General features: G+C 54.7%; 1 protein-coding gene across 1 annotated transcript; it reads right to left on the bottom strand.

The window, feature by feature from the left end:
- Nucleotides 1-5,134: 5,134 nt before the first annotated feature.
- Nucleotides 5,135-10,134, bottom strand: Sox8 (SRY-box 8). The gene is made up of 3 exons (XM_028760964.1): nucleotides 9,364-10,134; nucleotides 8,038-8,267; nucleotides 5,135-7,315 (listed from the first exon to the last, which is right to left on the bottom strand). The coding sequence occupies exons 1-3, from the start codon at nucleotides 9,774-9,776 to the stop codon at nucleotides 6,567-6,569; spliced, it is 1,392 nt and encodes a 463-aa protein (XP_028616797.1). The 5' UTR covers nucleotides 9,777-10,134; the 3' UTR covers nucleotides 5,135-6,566.
- Nucleotides 10,135-11,062: the final 928 nt, after the last annotated feature.

Below are 11,062 nucleotides of genomic sequence, written 5' to 3'. Positions count from 1 at the left end.
GGTGTGCCTGGACAATTGCCTCCTAGAGGATTCCAGATCTTGTCAAGTTGACAATCAACACTAATCACCACAGCCACCCCAAGGGGATAATGTAGAGGGTTCCAGGACCTCCTCCTCAGCCTTGTACACAGTAGAGGAAAGGATATGAACTTCCTCATCAGATACCACATGGTAAAAGTAATGAAACAATTTCAAGCAGTGCCCAGTGTCCTGCTATGAGAGCGTATCTCCTGCCTGTCCCCCAGCGTCCTACAGTGCCTCCTCTATCTATACTTAGGAATGGTCTCCCGGCAGGGCAGTCCCTCCCACACAGACTTCTTGTTCCTGGTGTTCAAGATCTTGCTCCAGGGGCAGATCTTGGCAGCTGTACTTTCATAGATAAAAGTCTATGGTGGTTGCTGGCCTCTTCCCTGCCCCGACTCCTAGCTGATGAGAGGAGGCAGCGCAGCCCTGGAGAAGGTGTGCTTTAAAACAGAGGCTGGGTGCAACACAGCTTGAGGGTGATATCATCCCAGGAATGGCTGCTGACTGACAGGCTGACTTACCCTATTTAGGTCTGACGTCACCAGAGGGCAAGCAGGAAAGGTTTTTCTTCGAACTAGTCTGGGGTTTTTCAACTCTCTCCCAGACCTGCAGGTCAGGGAAGCAAACAAGAATGCACCCAATAATTGGGATCCCAGTGGTTCTCACCGAACTCGAGAGGGTAGACACTGAATCAGAGACTAGGTTGCAGGCAGCAGGACCTAGCTGTGAGCTTCCAACCGGCCTGCATCTCTGCTCCTGTTTTGAGCTGAACTCATCCATTCTGGACACTTGGTGATCACTGGCAAGAACACCAACTGCAGGGAACTCAGCTTTTCTTGAGTGTGAGAGCTAGTCTGTGTTTTCTGATGATGTCTGAATAACAAAGCCAGCAGCAGCCAAGGCTGGGCACAGCCAGCTCCTCCCTCTTGTTCTGTCCCATCTCTCCCCTCCTGCCCTATCTCATTCTTGTAATATAGGGAGCACCATTCCTGTACCCACATTGCATCTGACTCCCCAGTCCAGGAAGGAAAGTTCAAAGGACAGAACCGTCACCCCAAGATCCCTTCTGGTTCTAAACACAGAAATTAGTACATAATTTCATTCATCCATCCCACTCTCTCTCCCTGCTATCCAGATCATTGGGGCCCTATGTCTGCCCAGCCCATAATGGCAGCCACAGTGCTGGCCACCAGGGCCCACTGGTCCTGCATACAAAGCACCCGGCTGGTCATTATCATTCTGGGGCGGAACTCTGCTTGGCCTACGTCTCATCGGTCACTCAGCAGCCCTTAATGACCTGTCAGTTCCTTGGCCTGCCATTTTCTGTCTAATTAATTCTTTTATTGTGCACCGGATAAAGAAAGACAAAGGCTTTGCTGGCAATAATGATTCATTAAAATGCAGTGCCTTCCCAGCTCTTGGCCCGGCACCAGCCGCTCAACCCGCTGTGGGCATGGTTGCCTGCACCCCTTAACCCTTTGCAAGGTCCTCTGGGCTAGACATCCCAGAAAATCTAGACGTGAGCTAGTCCAAGAACCTGGTGTGGGGGTCTCCTGAAAGATGAGCGCTTTGCCAGGATTGGTCTAGGGGGCCCAGATGTACATTTGAGAATCTAGGCCCTTTTCCCCTACATACAAACCCAAGTGGCCCACCTAGATTCCAACTCCTAACTTGTGGTGAAGGAGAAAAGACTAGGGGAACAGAAAGGCTTGGAGAGAGACATCTAATACTGGACAAGACTCCAGAGACATGTGCCCTTGAGACTGGGTCAAGAAGAAAGGAAGGTGCTACTCATAGAGGTCAGCCAGAGGCCATAACACTCCAGGCTTGGCTAGTTAATCCTCCCGGGATTTCAGTGAGGTCATCCACTCCACGGGCATGTGGGAGACTGAGGCCTCGGAGGTAAAACTGGTAAATGACAGCTTTTCTAACCACTGTTCCATCCAGCCTCCCCACAGGAAGCTGTTCATATGCCTGGATGCTGTGGTGGGAGTGGGGAGGAGAGGCTCTTGAGGGGTATCTGGGCTTCAGTTCTGGGAATAGGCAAAGAGGAAAAGATGAAGGTGTACCTACCTTCAGTCCCTGCACTCTGCTCGTTTATCTTGTCTCAAACACCCACCTCATTTTGCAAATGACTGAAAAGATTCTCAAGAGGTCTGAGGGAGTGGCGATCCCTCTGATAGTCACGGTTGATGTCTGCACAGTGTGCTCTGCCACAGGCAAGTCCTATTCCGGCGAGTACCCTGGCACTCCCAAGAGGCACTCTCAGCCCTGCGTGGTGGCACACACTGAGTAGACAGAGGCAGGCTGGTCTGAGTTTGAGGCTAACCTGGTCAACATAGTGAGTGCCAGAGCCATGTAGAGAGAGACCCTGTCTCAAAAAAAAAAAAAAGTCACTGACAGTTATAGCTGAAGAAGTCTGAGGGACTTGGGGTTGGGATAGGAGAGACAAGTACTCAGTCACACACTGTTGGATTTTGAATGCTTCTCATATATACAGGAAAACAACAGCCCCTGGACACCCATCATGTACAGAGGCCCCAAAGTTGCGAAGGTTTCAGTCCAAATGACCTTGGGTTACAGGATACCCTAAGAATCAAAATTTGGTATATGCTGGGGGGGGGATGACTAACATCCCTTTATTAACTACAACTCCTGGGTATATCAGGGCACCCAGTGGGGAGGCTCCTGGCTGGGGGACACAGTGACCAGGAGCCACCAGCCCATTAAGTAGCAATGCTTGGGCTGCAAAGCCAGTACCAGATGGCCTTACTAGGTGATGAAGGTCACCTTATGTGCCACTAGCATTAAAAAAAAGGACCGACAACATGCCGTCCTATCCAATCCTCCTCCCTCAGGACAATTCTTTGCCTGGGTGCCAGACAAGGGCAATTTATCTTCTTGTCTTAAGAGTCACACTGGGTCTAGTATACTGGGACACTGGAGATAACGCGGGTTCACAGCCTACAGATGAGTGTCCATGTCTGTCCAGTGCCTGGCAGCTGAGACATTACCCCTGAAGAGTACACTGGGGCCCAATGCCTCTGACAGCAGCCCCAGCAAATGTGAGGTGGGCAGAGAGGCTCAGTCCTTGGCAGGGCTGGAGTCCCTTGACATGAAGTCATACAGTGGAGGAAAAAATGGGGATACAGACACCAGACCAGGACTCTGCACCTCTGGTAACCACTCTCTGTGCTGAGCCTTAACTGAGGCCATGGGACACAGCATGTTGAATACCCAAACTGATTACCTGGGAGAGTTGGCTAAGATAGGGGGTGCCTGGAGGACAGAAGTCCTCTATCAGGAACTGATAGCCAGGATGAACATGAACTTAGCCAAACAGATACCAGCTCCCAAGAGCTGAGACTACCCTAAAAAGATCTGCAGAGAATGGAGGGGGCTTTTCCCAGTCTCTCGGATGCTGAGGAAGACAGGACCATTACCCACTTTCTCTTGAACAGGGCATTGCGTTCCACTGAGGTCAGTGGCAACATTGTGTTCGGTAAGGAAATGAAGAAGAGGGCAGACTTTCTGTCGATTTGCCCCTGGGATGATGGGCGAACAGGATGGGTGCTCTCTGAAAGAACAGGACTCCCAAGCTTAGACTCGGGATGAAGCTGGCCAGGGAACTATTTTTAGACTGAAGCTCTTGGGAGATACCAGACAATCTCTTCCTATGGACCAGCACAACTGAACTTCCTCCCATGCTCTCCGCCCCAGCCACAGCCTCCCAGCACTGGGAGCCTCCCAGGATACCTGACCTTGGAAGGTTCTGCCTCTGAGGACAGAGAGAACCAGCTAAAGCCACCAGCTGGGCTAGTCCCAGGAGTTGAGGTGGAAGCAGGCAGGCAGGTACAAAGTACAAAGTACAAAGCATCAACAAGGAAAAAGCTGGGGTGTACAGGCCTGGACACTGGTGCCTCACTTCACGATGCTTAGATACAAGAGGCTCTCGGGAAGCAACACCCAGAATCAGAGCTAGTTGGCAAGACAGAAGGGCCCTGGGCCCCAGGAGTTAATACTCAGGAGGCTTGCCAAGTCCCAACAGAACTGGCAGGGCCACCCGGCCCTTGGGAACCTGGCAAGGCCCAAAGCTAATCCCAACTCAGCAGCAGGGCCTCACGGCTTTGTCAGCGAGCCGGGCGCCTAGAGTTCTCCTTGGTCTGGGGTGTCAATGAGAGAACTCTGGGGGCCATATGGATTCAGACAACCCTTGGCTGGACTCAGAGGACTGGCAGGGTTTGGGTCCACATGGGCAGCGGGCTGTGAAGGCATCAGTCATCCATGGACTTGGTTCTCACAGCACCAGCCTCAGAATCCCCTACACCTGGAAGCTTGGCACACTCAGACCCTACAAGTTCTTATAAACCTAGGTGACTTTTCTCATTGCTGGTCTTGGCAGGCCCCAGAGTCAAGCTTCTCAAAGTGAGGTAGTAATAACTCCCCCACACATACAAACATTGGGGCTCCAGAGAGACATGACTACCCCCACCCCCAGACCAAGGCTGAAGTCTACATAGCTGGGATACAGCCGGCCCTGGCAGCTCCTGCTAACCGCGTGTACCCAATAGGCTTGGCAGGAGCCCCCCCTCTACTTGCTGTCTCTCTTCACAACCATTTTCTCGATAGAAACTTCCCTCCGAGCTGCAGGCTCTCTTGGGATGGTTCTTCTCTGCTCCCAGCCTGGCTCTGAGCCAGGACCCCGCTCCCAGAAGCAAAAATGCCCATCAGCTTGAGACACTGTACAGCCACCTAGATACCAGCCTCGATTCGCCTGGGAGGAAAGTATGGCTTGGAATGGCCCATCTGGACCTGTGTTTGTCTGCTTTGGAGCAAACCCTCAAAATGAGGAAGCCAGACAAAGCTAAAGGCATGGTGTTTAAATTCAGACGAAGTGGTTGTGACAGAGTGTCTGGCTACCTCCCTAAGGTGAAGCAAAGTTCCTGCTTTGGGGAGTCTGGGCTGGCTCTGCCCCACCCCCCCACCCCCCACCCCAGTGGCCTGCTCAAGGCAGCTGGAACAGGCTCTCAGTAGAGCCGCATCCATCTCTGCTAGGAACCTTTCTGCAAGAACCCCCGGGGTTGACAGAGAAGTAACACTCAAAACATGCTCCAAGTAGATAAAAAGCATTTTTTTTTAAATTTTATCAAATTGATCTGTACAAAAGTTAGCATTGCCTGGTCAGAAAGTAACGAAACACAGCAGGTAAAGGACAGCAAACGTCTTTCTGAATTCAACGCCAAAAAGAAAAAAAGAAAAGAAAAAAGAGACTGCATAAAAACGAGTTTGCTGTGGCTCCCACCCCCACCCCCGGAATGAGATATGCTGAGAGAAAAAGAAAAAAAAAGACAGGATTTTTTTCCCTCTAAAAAAAGGTAGGAAAAGTAGAAAAAATTAAAAAGAAGCAAAACTTCTCAAATATGAGTAAATATACAAAGTCTCCAAGGCACAAGTTTCCATGAAGTAGCCTGTTACACACTCAGCACACAGCGATGCAGAGTGAAGCAGATGTTACTCTCTAACTAGGAACCTAGGCAGGTTAGTGGGGAGGCTCTCCTTCCACAGCTCGGTAAGTAGCGTCTGGTGCCAACGAGCCAAGATTATTGTGGTTCTGCAGCTGCCAGCTTGCAGGAAATTCTGTCTTCTACTGCTTGGCACCACCGAGGGCAGAGATGATACTCCTGCCTTCCAATGCCTGACCCAACATTGGTGCTGGGCTTTTTGTTGTAACCAGACCTCAAGAGGTCAATCACTTCCTCCTGTGCCTGGTGAAGGCCTCCAGGGACATCCAAAGAGATGCTGCAGGGTGCTGAGCCACCTCCCTCCTGCCCTTTACAGAACGAGCTTCCCGACTTTAATTTTGTCTGCACAAATTACTTCATTAATTAAAGATAAAATAATAACAACATAAATACGTCTTCAACACCTCTCAAAACAAACATGTTTAAGCCTTAAAATAAAAATAACAAAAAATAAAAATAAACACGGAAAGTGTTCGTCTCAGCCAAACCTTGCTGGGAAGAACCGTGGTTAATGTGAAACCCCTCCATCTCACATCGGTCCCAAGAGATGCCCGGGTGGATGTATCCTCGAGCATCCACAGATGTGCTTTCATGCTTTCACCAGGGAGACAGCATCCCTTGGTCCCGGGGAGTTCTTGGCTAGCCTGGTAAAGACCTGAAGTCCCTTCTCTCCTTTGTCCTTAGGTGTGGCTATCTTCTTATCTACTGAGATGCAAACCTCCGGGAGCTGGTGTGAACTTTATCCAAACTGGAGAGCAACAGAATGGCTGTTTCAGAAATTACCGGTCACCTCAGAGAGAGAAAAGGGGGAAAAGAGAGCTCTGTCCCCTGGCAGAAGTTTGGATATCCAGAGGCAAAGGGACACAAGGTGACAAAGCCTGGCTTCCTGCACATTCAGCAGGCACTTGAAGAAGTGAGGCCGTGCTGGCTGCCTCCACCCTCTAACTGAGTACACTTCTGGAAGAACTCAAAGACCTGGCTATACTTCGTGGACACGGAGTCCTCCGGGATGCAGCAGCCTCAGGGCCGGGTCAGGGTGGTGTACACAGGCTGGTCCCAGTTGCTGCTGGGACTGTGTGCTGGCGGCATGGAGAGCCCGTTGAGCAGTGGCGAGGCATAGGGCCGGCGGGATGAATGGAAGTAAGGGTATTGGTAGAGGCTGGGAGGGTAGCCAGGGTAGGGGCTGTAGTAGTTGGAAGCCTGCAGGTCAGTGTAGTCACACTGTGCGCTGGCGAAGGAGCTGGCAGCTGTGGCAGAGGCAGCTGTGGTGACACTGGCCTGGGCACTGTAGGAGCCATAGTCAGCACGGCCAGGCGAGCCGTGTGACTGGTCGTTGTAGTGGCTGGGACTCAGCTGCTCCGTCTTGATATGTGGCCGAAGGGGTCCTGCCTCTGTGGGCGAGGCTGAGGCCGAGGGAGCTCCCTTGTGGGCCCACACAGGGGATGCCCCTATGCCAGTCGCCCCGGAGTGGGAGTAGGAAGCGCCTCCATAGGAGCCAGAGGCAGTGGCCTGGCTGGGCTCTGTGGGCATGGCTGAGTGGCCATTGAGGGGCAAGTACTGGTCAAACTCGTGGACATCGAAGGTATCCATGTTACTGATAACCTCGCTGCTGAGCTCAGAGATGTCCACATTGCTGAAGTCGATGTTCTGGCGCCCACTGTCCACCAGGCGGCGCCCTTCCAGCCTTAGCTCTTGCTTGCTTCCATTGCTGCCCTGGTGAAGGTCCGTCTTGGGGGTGGTGGGTGGGGTGGGTGGCCCATGGGTCTGGCCTGAGGAAGAAAATATATTGCAAGGATGAATGCCCCTTCTGTGAGACCAGGGTGGAGCTGGTGGGTGACACCAGGAACCCTGGTAACTGCCACAGGTAGAAATCAACGGCTTTTTGTTTCCTTACCTTCCCAGAAATTCCTGCAAACTCAGACCTAGCCCTCACTCACTGGCTGAGAAAATTCCGTTAGGCACTGTGCTGTGGGGAGACCCAAGGCTCCTCCCTGAAGACCTGGGTGGGGGGATGGAAGGCAGCCAGCCGGCCCCACCAGAACTAGCATTAATGGGGCACTCTTGGAATGCTTGGCCCTGGGCACTGGACCAAGGTGAACCCACACAACCCTGTTCTTTCCCCATCACAGCCGAGTAAACGGAAGCTCACAGCCGGCCTGCCTCCAGCTTCACTGCGGCTGCTTAGCTGTTGGGACCCCACCCGCCAGCCTGATTCTGAAGCTGGGGCTGTTGACCCATGCTGTTGTCGTCACCGTAGAGTGGAGGCAGATTGTGAGTGAGTCCCAGTGAAGATACACATTTCCAGAGTGCTAGATGGAGCTATACAGCCCCCTCCTTTTGTACATCAGAAATAGCTACATCCAGAGGCTTTCTCAAGGGATCGGGGAAGACCTGGCCCTGTGCAGATTGCCAACCCTGGAGGGAAGACCTGCCCACACTCCAGGTCAGTCCTGCTATTGCCTATCCCTATGCTAAGGGTCCCGGAGCCCACCTGTGTGGTCGCTGTGGTGGTGTGCATCGCCAAGCACTGCATCAGCTTTGTACATGGGACCACCAGGGTGGTGGCCCAGTTCAGTACCAGAGTCTGAGTCGCTCCGGCCGGTCTTCACACTCTTCCTTCGCCTCGGCTGGTATTTGTAATCTGGGTGGTCTTTCTTGTGCTGCACACGGAGCCTCTCGGCCTCCTCCACGAATGGCCGCTTCTCGCTTTCACTCAGCAAGCTGCAGAAAACACAGCAGAGCAAGGATGGCTACGGGGCTCCAGGCTTGCCAAGGGCCCAGACAGTGCCAGCACATACGCTGCTGCCTGGAGTCTGACAGCAGGAGCACAGGATAGGGTACTGGAGAGATCAGGATACCCTCCAGGGGGTAACCTGCCCTCCTTCTGAGAATTCAGATACCAGTGGGGTAGAGCCCAACAGGCCTGTGTGGTGAGAACTGTATGTTCTTTATAGTCTAAGGGACAAGAAAGACCCCAGTTCTCCATCTTTCCTGAAGTCTCCCTTTTGAACACTCTTTGCTCATCCATTTCGCACACACACACACACACACCGTCTCTTTCAAGGAGGAAGACAGGACCCAGTAAAAACTACACTTGGACAAAGGCGAGGCTTTCTGGGAGCCAGCTGTCCCAAGCTTCCAGGGGTGATGGGGAAGCTCCAGGAGACTGTCCTCGAGCATGCACACACCCTGAGAATCTCTCGGCCTTGCTCCTCAACTTGCTGGCAAAGCTGAGAGGTCAAGACAACCTGGCTGTCCTGCTCAGCCCAGTGTTACTGACACACTCTGTTTCAAACTCGAGTAGAGGCAGCTTGGGAGGTGGGACTGTGCTGCTGTCCTCAGTAATGCCGGCCTTTCTCAGGCCAAAGTGCCCATTGAGCCTCTGTCACTTTCACCTGCTCTTTCTTTCCTCAATTCTAGGTCGCTGTGGCCCGGGGACAGTACCTGCCATCAGACTTGGACTCCTCATGGATCCCAGAGCCCCAGCTTTTGCCCAGGACAAAGCAGTTTGATGCCTGCCCATATGCCTACAGGCCATGGAGGACCAACCAAAGCTGGGATCCTCAGTTCTGCAGTTCTCAGCAGGATATCCCAGGAGAGGAGAAAGGACTGGAGGGTCACACTCCAGACACTGGCCTCGGTCCATCTCCCAAGTCCCACACCTGGTGTCTGGTCTCTGTTAACCAGAAGGTTTTTTTCCAACCAGACCCACCCTGGAACCAGCCCAGGAGCACTGCCCAAGCTTGGGTACGACGCCACCTCCTCCAGCCCCTACACTCCTTTCCTCACCCAGAGTGTCAAGAGTCCCCACACTCACCGCCACAGCTTGCCCAGGGTCTTGCTGAGCTCTGCGTTATGGAGATGCGGATACTGGTCCGCCAGCTTGCGGCGCGCAGCCTGTGCCCACACCATGAAGGCATTCATGGGTCGCTTCACGTGCGGCTTGGCCTTGAGCGTGCCGCCACCGCCGCCGCGCACCGGCATAGGCACCAGACTCCAGTCATAGCCCTTAAGCACCTGCGACACGGCATCACGGATGCAGGCTGGGAAGCGTTCGTCTGCTGCCTCAGAAGTATCCCCTCGGCTGCCGCCCCCCGCGCGGCCCAGGCCCTCTGATCCCGCGGGCGACGGTGGCGCGTCGGAGTCTGAATCCTCCACGTGTGACATGGAGCTAGCGGTGCCAGACGGGCTGCAGGGCGGCTGGGCGCGGGCCTCACTCATGTCCAACATCGGGGCCACGCGCGTAGAGGCGCTCAGTGGGGATGGACGCAGGGGTCGCGCCCGGTCACTCTGTGGACGGACACTCTGAAATCCAAGGTTGCCACGCAGGACCCAATCTTTGTCCTCACCGCAGGGGCCCAGCAGCCGCTCCACCGCCGCTGCAGCTCAATCTCAGTTCTGGGACCCGCAACAAGTTTCTTTAAGCCACCGCCGAAACCCCGCCCCTCCCGGTCCGGGTTGGCAGGCGCGTCCTCCCCGAGGCGGGGTTTGTATGGCCCGCCCCTAATCCAAACAAGCCTGTGGACCCCGCCCCACCCTCCGCACCACGTGGGCCAGGCGCCCCGCAGCCTGATCCCTCGACTGAGGCAGGGTCAGAGGGCTAAGGGTGACTGACTGCCCAGTGCATGGGTCTCTGCAGCGTGGCTTGACTTTCGGGCGGCAGGCGAGGATGCTAATCCACACGGTTCCTGAGCCCAACATCCCTCCCTCCGTTGTGGGGCTAGAATCCGCTAATGCAACCAAACCCGGGTTCTGCCCGCAAGGTGGCACAATGACAAGAGCCACCAGGTGACCCTGGTAACTAGCGCACCTAGGTGAGCTGGAGGACCCCGGGGCTAGACAGAGGTGGGAGGGCGGGGGCGCTGGGCGGGTCTGCTCTGGCAGCGGCTGCTAAGTCCCTGGGGCGGTCAGGCGGATGGCGGGGCCGGACGCGGGGGCCCGGGTCCTTCCGGGTATGACCTGTGGCGGGGGTGCGGAGGCCCTGGCGGGCGGGCCTGGGTGGTCTGGCGGAGGCGGAAACCACGCTGGGCTGCTTCTCCTCAGCGCCTAGAGAGAAGGCGGAGAGTGCTCAGGGTCGGAGAGGGGACGTTTCTCCCGAGGCCAGCGCCAAGCCGGGGCTCCGAGCCGCGCCCGAGGTCGCCCCCGCGAATTGGCCACCACCCCGGAGGTCTCCAAGTGCAGCTAGGAGTCTCTCGCCAAACTCAGTGAAGGCGATGTACCCGCCACGCTAAGCTTGTCTGGGTGGCATCATTGAGCTGTGACTCGAGAGCTCGGTAACCCTAAACGAGGCCACCTGTTTCCCAAGCCCTTGGAGGCGGCTGCAGGGAAGAACTGTGGTCTCTAATAATCCCCAACTCCAGCCAAGCCTTGAGTGGTGCCCTAATCTCCGGGTCTCAGATCCCAGCCTCCAGTCAGACTTCCTCTGCAGACCTGGAAAAGGCCAGTCCTGTGCAATTGTGGCCTCAGGGCATCTACAGCTCTTGACAGAAGGAGGAGGTCCTAGGTCCTGCTTCCTG

The sequence above is a fragment of the Grammomys surdaster genome, unplaced genomic scaffold (assembly GCF_004785775.1).
Source record: "Grammomys surdaster isolate TR1022 unplaced genomic scaffold, NIH_TR_1.0 126612, whole genome shotgun sequence".
Lineage (NCBI taxonomy): Eukaryota > Metazoa > Chordata > Mammalia > Rodentia > Muridae > Grammomys > Grammomys surdaster.
Note: the sequence above shows the minus strand (reverse complement) of the source record. Positions and strands in the feature narration are given on the sequence as shown.